Source organism: Melanerpes formicivorus, unplaced genomic scaffold, assembly GCF_026170545.1.
Source record: "Melanerpes formicivorus ecotype bairdi unplaced genomic scaffold, bMelFor1.0.p_v2 SCAF_19, whole genome shotgun sequence".
Classification (NCBI taxonomy): domain Eukaryota; kingdom Metazoa; phylum Chordata; class Aves; order Piciformes; family Picidae; genus Melanerpes; species Melanerpes formicivorus.
In genome coordinates this window covers 6057992-6070445 of record NW_027142371.1, presented here as the reverse complement: position 1 = coordinate 6070445, position 12454 = coordinate 6057992, and the positions used below count along the sequence as shown (strand labels likewise).

The 12454-nt window shown below is 45.8% G+C and overlaps 1 protein-coding gene across 4 annotated transcripts in view; it reads right to left on the bottom strand.

The window, feature by feature from the left end:
- The window catches only part of BCAS4 (breast carcinoma amplified sequence 4), a 68115-nt gene that overhangs the window by 55106 nt on the left and 555 nt on the right, over positions 1-12454 (bottom strand). For 2 of the 4 annotated variants that reach the window (XM_068149930.1, XM_068149928.1), the window contains exons 2-4: positions 10860-10925; positions 10035-10298; positions 1823-1894 (exon numbers count right to left, since the gene is read on the bottom strand). In XM_068149930.1, the coding sequence (XP_068006031.1) occupies positions 1823-1894; positions 10035-10181 (219 nt within the window). In that variant the 5' untranslated portion in view covers positions 10182-10298; positions 10860-10925. The remainder of the gene's footprint in view (positions 1-1822; positions 1895-10034; positions 10299-10859; positions 10926-12454) is intronic. The other 2 variants (XM_068149929.1, XM_068149931.1) reach the window with 2 other exon arrangements.

Below are 12454 nucleotides of genomic sequence, written 5' to 3'. Positions count from 1 at the left end.
GAAGAGCTATTGATTCAAACCACTTGCTTTGAGCAGGAGATGTCATATCACTGAAGCAATCATCACATTTCAGGACTGAACTCAAAGGAATTTTTTGGCCCAAGAAACCAATCCCTTGTATTCTACATTTTGCACTGACTACACGTGCCGTACCAGAGAATCTAAAGCCGACAAATGGAAGCCAAGATGTGTCAAAAAATAGACTGTATGCTCTGAGGTTCACATGCTCCTTTACAGCTATTTTTATCAAAAGCTGAATGGAAAAATAACTACTCAAACAGCCACTAATACAGAACCATTCTTACAGGGCAGCTATTTCTCCTTTTAAGCCCCCTAATAACCATGTGAGGCCTTGGTGAGCCAAGCTTTCGTTTCTTTCCACTCTATGTCACTTCCTTCTGGAAGCAATGATGCCTTCTCTCCATAAACAAGATATGCTAATAACAAAAGCAGAAACCTCTGATAGAAGTAAAAAAAAAGATTAGTAACTGGCTATATAGCTGACTGATTTGCTGAGAACAAGGCTGATGGCCTTGCTTCTCTTGTGCAGAACTCACATCCAAGGTGAAAGAAGGATCTGTTCTATAACCAGATAATCGTAACCATTAGCTAGCTGATGATACTTAGCATAAACTCTGTCAAACATGTTAATCTATTTTCAATTCCTAAGAATCACAGAATGTTAGGGGCAGAGTTGTGCAACAAAATAGTAAGTTCCCAAGGAGATGTTGTCTGGTCACTTCTTGCCATGAGAAGTACATTCAGTATGATTAGCAGCCATTATAGTTGCCAGTGACACACTATACAAGATGCTTGAAGACAGAAGAAAAACGTTGTGGGAGGTAGTAACAGAAAGTGAGATACTCTGCACATGAGTGACTATAAGAGTAAGTTCTTGCACTCTGTGAAACACTCAGAAAGGCTTGAAATGCAACACCAGTCCTTCCACCTAATTTTACATCTTTTAACCCAAGGAAAGAAAGAAGAGTTGACTACAGAAAGCACATTCATTAGTTTTACAGGAACACCATAACCCACATAGCCTTTACACAGCTCTACTTTATGCAGAAAGCCTGGGGTAAGCTAAATAGTAACATACACCTCTGGCTCTAAATGGTTTATCCCTAACAATTAGGCAATGACGATGGTGAAGATAATTGGTGTGCGACAAATACTGCAGAGTGTATCAGTCACAACCCCATCATTAGTCCTCCCCACTCGGTGATTCTGTCTGTATCAACTTCTCTTCATTCTTACAAGCAGAGACAACTAGCTTGTGTTTATACACCATATAGCACAGGTGGCCTCTATTTATAGCTGGTGGCCATGAATGTTACTGTAATCTCTGCCTGCATCAGCCAGCCTACAGCCACTGTCTCCAAATGGTCCAGTACTGGAGCAGTCCTTCGGAAGGTTTCGTAACACAGCTAAAGTAATGGAAAGGACCATGGAAAACAGAGATTATTGAACTCATCTAGAATTTACTGATGAGCTCTACTTCTGGTCTTTCACCGAGTAGTGAGCCAAGGGTGCAGAGCCCCACCTGGCACTAGACGAAGGGAGGAAAGCTGCGCACATCGCGGGGCTCCCCGCAGCTCTTCCCAGGGGCTCTCCCACCTGCACTCGCCCCACGGCGGGGCGGCGCCCGCGGGAGCTGCCCGGCGACGCGCGCCCTGGCGCCACCTGGCGGCCGCGGCGCCCCGCTGCGTGCACAGCGCCGCAACCCTTCCTGCGGCGGTCGTGCTATCAAGATGGCCGCCCCCCGCGCGCACCCGCCTGGCAGCCCTCAGGCGTGGCGGCGACAGGGCCTGGGGACACGTACCGCGTCCGTGATCCCGCAGAACTCGTCCAGCCTCCTCAACAGCTCTCCGATCGTCTCTTCAATTTCCTTCACCTGGGGGAGGGGGGAAATTGGTAAGAGGCCAGGCCAGGGCCTCAGCAGGTCAAAGGGGTGCACACCAGCCAGGCATCATGCTGCACCCCTCACCTTGACCTGTCTGCAGTCCCACTGAGGAACCCAAGCCAGGCTGGGGAATCTTTAGGCAACCACCATGTGACCAACTCCAAAAGTTCAAAAATCAGATGCACACAACTCATTACATTGAGAAATGTAATATTGATAGGTGGCTGGAGGCACTTCTTACCCCTGCACCAGAAAGTGACTCATATGGCAAGGAAGAACGGACACTCCATAGCTACCTCCACATGGACCCCACATGGAGTCTTCTGTCAGCCAGCTTCTAGGCCTATGTCAACACATCTCAGCAAAAGTTGCTTGCCAAGTTTGGAGCAGTAAAGTTTATTCTAACACTAGCACTTGGATGTGCCAACAAAGTGGGATTTATAGAGGTTGATTTGAAGTTACAGCCCACACTATTCACTGATACAAAAATGGTTACATGCACCCCCAGCAACCCATTAGCAAATACCTCAAAGAAAGATAAGTAAGTAACCAAACAAACCAACCACATTAACTATTCTGAAGCAGAGAACACTGTGAAAGACAACCAAGAGCTGCCCAAAGGGCCATTTTGGACAGCCACCAAAGTGTCTTTCCCAGATTCGAGAAGGAACCCCTACTCCAGAAAAACCCCACAGCTGTAGGAGGGTTTGCCTAAAATCAAGGCCCCTGGCCTTCCCATGCCTGCAGAGGACAAGAGTTGACAATCTCTCACTCTCAACCTTAAGTTTAAAGACTGTTGTTCATAACATCCCAGTAAAGAAATGCAACAAGGAGACACAAACACACACCCCCACACACTGCTGAGCATATTTTTAAAAACAAATGGAGTAATCAGAGTTCATTAACCTGAGCAATCTCTGAAATTCAATTACAGTTATCAGCTCAGTGGTTGAGCTAACTCTGATTATTTTTTTTTTGCTGTTCTTGAAAGTGCCCAAGGGTCTCCTGAAAGAGGAACAACCACTCTTGTCTGGAATTCTATGGTAAAGTGAATTGCTATCATGTATTAGACAGAAGAAAGAGTGATAGCAGAGGAAGAACAGGTAAGGAGACAGATGCACTTTGTCAATGTGGGGTAGAATGGAAAACTGCTTTTGATTAAGGCAAATGTTAAGAGCAGCATATCGTATACATTCACCCCAAAGGTTGTGCTTTGCATGGACTGAAGATGGTCACTGGCATGTAACTCCTCTTCCACAAATGGAACTCCCCTTCAGAGCCTGAGTCAACTTTCCAGCTCAAAGGTGGTGATGTTATGCCTCTGGAGACCTACTTGCAGCCAGCTTCTGCAACAGAAGAGATTTGAGGGAATGATTTCAGATATGGGGGTATTCCTGGAGGTGGCTTCCACACCAGCGCTATGAAGATGGCAACAGGGAAGGCAAAAGACCTTTTGCCAAAGAAGAGAAGAGGATGAAAAGAGAAATGCAAGTTACTAGTGTGGCAATGAAGTGCATATATCACTCCAGAAAGGATGTTCTAAAAATCATGCAAGAAGCCATCCTGGGAGCAGCCACAAACCCAGGAGACCAAATCCTCCATGTAAATTGACTATTATTTTAGGTCCACAATCACGCAAGCTGGGGAAGGATTCAACTCCAGTCACTTCCATGACTCAAAACCCAGAAAGGACACATTATGCTATCACAAAAAGGAAAAGTAATGACAACAAAAAAACCTTGAAGCATGTGGAATAGTGGCTGCTTTCACAAGGGCAAACTTGTATCTCTCTGTAGGATCAGAGGACTGGAGCACCTCTCCTATGAGGACAGACTGAAGGAGTTGGGGCTGTACAGTCTGCAGAAGAGAAGGCTCCGAGGTGACCTAATTGTCGCCTTCCAGTATCTGAAGGGGGCCTACAGGAAGGCTGGGGAAGGACTTCTCAGGATATCAGGTAGTGATAGGACTAGGGGGAATGGAATGAAGCTGGAGGTGGGGAGATTCAGGCTGGATGTGAGGAGGAGGTTCTTCACCATGAGAGTGGTGAAACCCTGGAATGGGTTGTCCAGGGAGGTGGTCGAGGCCCCGTCCCTGGGGGTGTTTAAGACCAGGCTGGATGAGGCTCTGTCCAGCCTGATCTAGTGTGGGGTGTCCCTGCCCATGGCAGGGGGGTTGGAACTAGATGATCCTTGTGGTCCCTTCCAACCCTGAATGAAACTATGAAACTATGAAACATACTGTGGGCTGAGGATAAGCACCTATTCAGTAGAACACACATAGGCGCTCAGGCCATGATCTGAGTAGCAGGAACATGACCCAACCTAGCCCCAAAAGCTCTGCAACTGTATTAGAGCAGCAGTGAGCTAATATTGGTATGATTTGTCTCAGAGAAATTGTTAGCAACTGACATCTTCATCACTGGAGTGGCCACACCTGTCTTCTGAAGATGTTTGCATCTCTCAAACTCTGAATTCTTCATGGTGACATAAAGCTAGCACATTATATTCATGCTGCAATTTCACTTATTATGAGATACAAAACCTACTCTCAGAAGTTTTGCAACCTTTTCTCTGTGTGTGTATCTGGCAAAAAAAAACCCTCAAGACACCTTAAGCTTTACAGGTTTATAAGAAGGAATCCATAGATGCTGTAAATCAATGCATGGATTTCAGTGGTGCTAACAGGAGTTTACATCCCTTAACAATCTGTTCCATGTCTGTCTGAGGGAAAGATTTGTGTGGAAAAGCTGTTTTCCTTCTGCTGCTCCTTTGCATGCTTAAATAAAGGAACATAATTCCCACATCTCATTTCTCCTCATAAAGAAAGAGAACTCTCCCTCCCTACTGCAGATAGGCTAACTCTGGGAAGATCACTGCTGAACCACAGAAAAAAAATGCATTCTTGTCAAATAAAGAGTTCTCAGTGATTAAATATTGTAATATATTTAATTTGTGAATAACTTGTAAATGTTGAGTCTGATTTCTTGAAGTCTTCCTAAGGCACAGAAACATAACTGCTGGCTTTTTTGGTGAGTGTATTTCACAGCAGAGCAGTCTCAGTGGGTGGTGCAAGCATCAGATGGCCCACAGACCAATTCTATCAAGCTCCCGACGTTTCTTGGCAAGTCTGTGTGCAGTCAGCTTCACAGGCCTGAAGCCACTAACAGAGCCACATGTTCAGGACTAGCACAGTTGGCTTAAAGAGACAGTCCCAAACTGACATCAAATTTACAGCTTTGAAAATGCTGTTCAATAGTAGCAATCATTAAATGCATGACTTTACAGCAGGCATAAATCCCATTAATTTGAGAGACAATTCAGTGAAGAAAAGTTGCATTAGGTGTACAGGTTACTGCCCTGCTCTAACGGTGCAGACACACTTCAGGCAGGTTGCTCGCTGACATCACAAGCCCCTCTAATATCTACTGTGAGCATCTTGCATTCATAATGTTCATAAGGATTCAAACACTGGAATGGCATGTGTTGGAGGGCAGAAGCAAAGTTTATTGACACCACTGAGAATAAGTTAATTCAGAACAGATTCATAGTCCTTAATCTTCACTCTAACGAGGGTTACATAGCCTGAAATTTAACAGAAGACAACAATAGTAAGAAACAATAGAAATAGATGCAAACAAACCACTTAACACTATTTCTTCAAGGCATGCCACTATAAAAGCACACTAGGCATAAGAAAGCCAAAATACCATGTTTAAAAAGGACTCAACCACAAACATTTAGCAGTTCCATATGAACTGCAAAAGAGAAAAACAACATTCTGAGGGCTCTGTGCCTTTAAGATACCTTGTGAATGGTTCAGCGGAGCCTGCTGCAAACAGCAGTATCAACAAGATATTTACCATCATCTCTAATTAGGTACTTACTACACAGAGCATACAAGCTCCTCCCAGGTGGTTATAGAACTCACTGTATATTTATCATTAAGATCTAAAAGAAAACCCACTGAGCACACTTCAAAGTTATGATGAAAATACAGGGAGACAAGTGTTTCTTAGTCAGAACTGTAATTTCTCAATCGCTTTAAGACTACGTGAACTGGCACGGACAAGAAAAGAAAGTAGTCTATCCTTTTCCATTGCTCACTGACGCCCCTGAAGTCAACCCTCTGGCTGCAAGACAGCAGACATTCACAGTGAATCAGGAAATTGTTCTGGGTTGAAAACTAACTGTTAATTTCTTTGCGTATCACTTCAGCTCAGATCACTTCTTGGACACTGCACAGCCATGTTAAGGCTGGCACTGACAAAGAAACAGGTAGCGAAAAGAATAGACACAAGAGCTTTTGATAGCAGTGTTAACTTATCATGAGACCTTAGCCAAAGGCACAACAGCACCATTTCCAGATGGCATTTTAATGTTCCCATACATCCACTGTTGATTCTCCTGCTTGTTTATGGAAAGAAAACACAAAATTTAAACCACAACTTCATTTTGTAACTGAGGGGAAAAACGCGCAGCCTAACTTTGAGGTTAGCTTTCCTTTCATACTTTCTGGGGTTATATATACACACATGGAGTATCCACAGGAATATCTCTTGCTCACCACTTCCCTTTAAATGTCTTTGCTGTTGAGAAATAATCTCCTCCCTCTTTACTCCAAGCTGCTCTAACTTCTCCCCATCACTCCTCCTTTCATTTTGCCTCAGCACTATGCACCCACCCACTCAACTTCAGAATGAGATTTAACACATCCAAGTGCCAGGTTCTGCACATTGGCCACAACCCCATGCAGGGCTACAGGCCTGGCTGCTCTCCAGCCACTCTCACCCCAGCAGAGAGGGACCTAGGGGTACTGGTCGATGGTAGGCTGAACATGAGCCTGCAGTGTGCCCAGGCAGCCAGGAGGGCCAATGGCATCCTGGCCTGCATCAAGAACAGTGTGGCCAGCAGGAGCAGGGAGGTCATTCTGCCCCTGTACACTGCACTGGTTAGGCCACACCTCGAGTACTGTGTCCAGTTCTGGGCCCCTCAGTTTAGGAAGGAGGTTGACTTGATGGAGCGAATCCAGCTAAGGGCAATGAAGTTGGTGAGGGGTTTGGAACACAGCCCTATGAGGAGAGACTGAGGGAGCTGGGGTTGCTTAGTCTAGAGAGGAGGAGACTCAGGGGTGACCTTATTGCTCTCTACAACTACCTGAAGGGAGGTTGTAGACAGGCAGATGTTGGTCTCTTCTCTCAGGCAGCCAGCACCAGAACAAGAGGACACAGTCTCAAGCTGCACCAGGGGAGGTTTAGGTTGGATGTTAGGAAGAAATTCTACACAGAGAGAGTGATTGCCCATTGGAATGGGCTGCCCGGGGAGGTGGTGGAGTCGCTGTCATTGGAGGTGTTCAGAAGGAGACTTGATGGGGTGCTTGGTGCCATGGTTTAGTTGTTTAGGTGGGTTGGACGCGATGATCTTGAAGGTCTCTTCCAACCTGGTTTATTCTATGTATAATTTACTTGCTTTCCCCAAGGATTTTTATTTATTTTTTAATACCAAGCTCACTCCTTGAAAAAAAGATTTGGGTCAGATATTTTATGTCATCAGCTGTTGAGGCCCACAGTTGAGATATGACTATGGTGTTCTAACTTATCTCACTTCATTACAGAACACAAAAAATACAAAGCTCAGCACTAAATCTCTTCTACAAAGTCTTCCAAAAGCCTTCTGCTTTCAGTCAGGAAGTGAAGCTGCCTTTGCAGGAATGTGAAGTGCTCTCCTACCATGTCATTAAGATGAAAGGTAGGCATAAGAAACTTTAAAAATAGCCAAACTAGAAGGCCACACAGCTCTTCAGAACATTAGACACTGCAGCAGGAACATTTCAATACTGCTGAAAATTAACAGGTTCTTCAGTATGATGTCCTCCTGGGCCAGCTTCAGAACACTGAAAAAGCTCTACAAAGGGAAAACAATCTGTGGGCTAGGGAAGACAAAAAATGCAGCACGACAAGTGTGTTTCAGTGGTGAAACTGAAGTCCTTCACAGATATGTAAGGGATAAATTCAAAATGGACATAATAATATTCAGTGATGCAGCATATGCTTGAAAACTTTCACTTACTGAAATCTTCTACTGGACCTTATTTGACATCCATTACTACTGCAGCCTCATTTGTTACAGCTGCTAGCCAAACTACAAATGATAACAGCAATCAGGAGTTACATGCTAGAGGAAATTGTTATTGATAAATGCAAAACTAAGGCAACTCTTTGTGAAAAGGAACCAAAAGCTCTCATTCTGCTTTCTCCAACACTGTCATCTCTGACAGAGCTGAGCTAGCAAGACAAAGCCCTCAGGAAGAGACAATTAAGACACTTCCACAACAGCTGTGAATAAGTGCCAAGCAGGAAAATGTCTAAGTTCTATTGCTGCTTTGAGCACACTACCAATGTGCAAAACTCAAGAGAAACCAGTACTTAAAGAAGTGTTTCATTTCATCTGAAGATGCCTGAAGCAAGGAGACTGACTCGCAAGTAACAACAAACACAAGTTGTTCCTGTATTGCTTGTAAGAACTAACACTTGGTTACACAAATGCATAATCTGCCATGCCACACTACTCAGGCAACTGGCTTTATTAATTGGCCAGTCTTCTTTACTTCTTATTTAACACCAGTATGAGTGGCACTTGATGAAACCAACAGAATCCAGCTAACATAAACCAGTATTTTAATACAACTTACTCCCTGCTAAGTAGTTCTCATTGCAGTGTCATCTAAACTAAGCTTGAAATTCCATTCTTTGTAACTGATAAAGCCTTAACACCACTTGTTCCCGGCCCACTGTGGGTATGTGGATGACTAATAAAGTAGATCTTAATCCAGAAATAAGACAAAAGCTGTCAGTGGTTTAACCACATGAAAATAATGTGGTTGTCATGGACTAAGCATTGTATCATCCCCTTGAAAATGCCAAACAGAAGAACAAAAAGTTGCAAGATTCAGGGGTGTCTGAGTGGTCTGACTTATTGCAAGTCACAGACAACCACTCATGGAGAGACAAAATTGATGAGATTGATGACATCAAGGGAAAAGCATAGAAAAAAAAAAGTACTCTGAATACTGAAACTGAATGATTTTGTGGGGTTTTATTTGAGACAAAAATAAGTCATGTTAACATTCTACAACACAGAAGGAAGGTGAGGAGAAGCTGTATTTAAAACTGCTTTAGGAGTCTTTTATCACTAAGAAATTTTACATCACCTGCCTACTGTTCGTTTTATATCAGCACCAGGCTCAGGTGGGGTCGGAGCTACCTAGAGGTCAGGAAGGGGAATACTCCCAAGTGCTCTCTACTGTTATTGTAGCCTTCCTCTTTTTTTCGTGGGAGGGTGGGGGAGTGTCTTAGCCTACAAAGTGCAACTTCAAGACCTGCCTCCCTGCCTTCAGGGATCTCAAGCGTCCCCTATCCGTTACTAGGATGGTGGCACTGCTCTGCGAGGTCACCACTCTCACCACCCTGATGGAGCGGAACAGCTTGACTCGGGTAACTAACCGCACCCAAGCCCCTCAAGCTAAGCATCGTTCCGCTTCACCACAGTGGAGCTCAGTGCCTGACCTTACTGTCACCAGTCTCGATTTCCACAGAAATCAAACAGCGTTGTAGCAGCAACAGACAGTCATTTTAACAAGGCGTGGAAACCTTCAGAATCTCAGCTTAACTTTATCCAGCGGTGCACCCCAGGCAGGGAAGCCCTGAAGCCCAGGCCCTCCGCAGCCACCGGGAATGCAAACGCCCCGCGCCCTCCAAAAATAAAACGACATCGCGGGCCGCGGGCTAGTCCGGGGCCGGGCGGGAGGGGGGTTCCTCTCACACCCTCGCTCAGCAGGGCTCGGGGAGGACCGGCCGGCGCCTCCGCGGCCCGCGAACAGGCGACCCCGGCAGCTGCTGCCGCACCGGTCGGGAGAGAGCGGGCCCCCGGCAGCCTCCGACCGAGCAGCGGGGACGCGCAGGCAGCCGTTACCTGTTCCCTGCCTCTGGAGAGCCCCCAGCCCCAGGTGCGAAACCCACCCGCCTCACCTGCTCTTTCGGGCTGTTAAAGCCGAGCCCGCCCCTCGCTCCCCAGCTGACGGACCGCCCCCGGGCCGGGGCAGCCCCTGCTCGGCGCCCCCCCTCGTCCGCGCCTACCTCTTCCCCGGGCGGCGGGATGGGGCAAGGGTCGAGCCGCCGAGTCCAGCTCTCTTCGTCCGCCGTCCCCGCCCGGGACTCCTGGAACTCCTCCGGCCGCAGCATCACCTCCGCGGCAGGTCGAAGCTGACCCCGGGCTGAGCTCATGGCAGCCGCCGCTCCGCCCCCGGCTGCCGCTCCTCCTCCTCACACTGAGGCGCGGCGCGTGCCCAGCCGGTGCCGCCGGGCCCCTCGCGCTGCCGTCTCAGCGCGACACCGCGCCACCTAGCGACAGGAAAGGGGAAGGGCAGCGCCTGCAGCGCGGGGATGGGGCTGCCCCCGGTCACCCGTGTCCTGACGTTCGGCCTCACACGCTGCGGAAAGCCCGACCCCTACACCTTCGAAGAAACAAGGGCCAGAGGTTTAGCGAGAGCTTTCGCCTTAAGTCCTGACACTTCTCTTACGGGAGAACCGCCTACAGAACCCACGCCGAGTAATGCCGCAGGCACCCAGCTGCTCCACCCCGACTTTTTCCTTCGCCACTCTTAAAGATCAAGCTTTTGACGACGTTTTGCTCCAGCCTCTGCTGCATCAGAGGACAAGACAGTCAGTGGCTCAGTATCTGTTTTTTAATCCCTTGAAAATTAAAGGCTGCAGCTGAAAATTCAGCTTGAAGGTGCTCATTTTTCTCTAAGCCCCTTTTTGGAAGGTATTTAAACAACCTGAGGTCAGAGACACTGTATCTTACATTATCCTTCTGACAGTGCCTAGCTCACAGGGGCGTCTCTTTTCTCCCCGAGGACAGAGCTGGGAGACTCGCTGGGAGAGGTGCAGTTGAAGACTTACCTTCTGGAGGCTTGTTCACTGCAGAAGATGCTCTTCCTTGTACATAAGGCTCCTTTAAAACACTCGCTTAAACCAAAGCAACATTTTAGAGGACAGATGAACAAGACAGCAGTTAGAAGCATGACAAAAATAGCTCTCTTCTCAGTACTTCCTCCTCCAAGCAGGCACAGGACCTACTTGATAACTAGTGGTAATCAAGGGTTGGTAGATACAACAGGAAGAACTTCTCAATAACCACATTTCTTCCCAGTAACAGTGTTACTCTCAGTTCAAGGAGGTAGGAAGCAGTTTTGTCCATGCATCTCCTACTAGGGTCACATGGACTCTGCAGTTGCATGGACACAGAGCAGTTATGTGGTGATTCCAACTGGTTTGAGAGACAGTCTCGTAGAATTTTATACTATGCAAAACTACTTTGCTTGCAGAGTAGGTAGTCACAACAGGCCTACACTGTCATCCAATGCTTTTCTTGGCTTTGAATAAGCCCAAATTATTGCTCAATAATGGGAGACATTTTGATTCAATTTAGAATTAATAAGAAAATGCTGAATTTCTATGCTGTACTTTGAGACCAAGGCAGCCAGGCTTGAGGAGCTACTTGAAGCAATAGAAGAGCTAACAGGTTGAAGGATTTGCCCAAATCTTCAAGAGTAGGAATAAACACAGTAAACCTAATCTAGTCTATGCCATCCTCACACCAGACAGACATTTTTTATGCCACACTTGTGACTAAATTATCAGAAATATTATACAACCTGACCTTCCAGTGACCAGCCCCAGTTAATCACAGATTAACTCTTAAACTAAGCTATATATTGCAGAAGAAACATGGGGAAAGTACTCTAGGTGCTTTAGGAGTGTAACATCAGCTTCCATTCCTCCTGATTTCATACAGGCTATGCTAGCCATGTGAGCTTTAGCACTGGCATCAATTATTTACTGTGGAGGAAACTTCAAGAGAAAATAGTGCTGAGAAGAACAGTTCATGCATTGTATTTCTGTTTCTATGAGCAAATGGCATTGTGACCTCTGCATCTCGGCTGTGTGGTTAGGATAACCCTTCTAACTTTACTGGCATAACAGTTTGTCAGTATAAAGCACAAAAAGGGGAATTGACATGCTGAATTACTTCATTTATTTCCATATACTAAAACTTTGGAGGATGACTCAAGTTTTCTGTATTACACAGCTCCATTTACTAACCACCTGAAGTATTTTTGAAGTACAGCTAATAACATTTCAATGTTTAACACCCAAATTATCTTGTGCAAGTAGGTGTTTTTTTTTTAACATTAAGTTTTAGCTAAATTTACCTCAATTGCAAAATAGACCTACTTCTCTCATTTTACAGCACAAGGTAGAAAGAGTCTGAAAGGCAGACTTAGCAACGAGGTTACAAGGGGATTTCAGCTATTAGGAAATCTCTTAACTACAAGTCCAAGTGTTTTATATAACCTTCTTTATGTAGCACTCAAAATCAGAGATCTGTGTTCACTCAAAATCAGAGATCTGTTTATATATTCAGTGTTTTCTCCCCAGCACTTTAAGAAATCCAAACCCTTTGCATCCTCAGAAGCAAAAGAAAATAGCTGAAC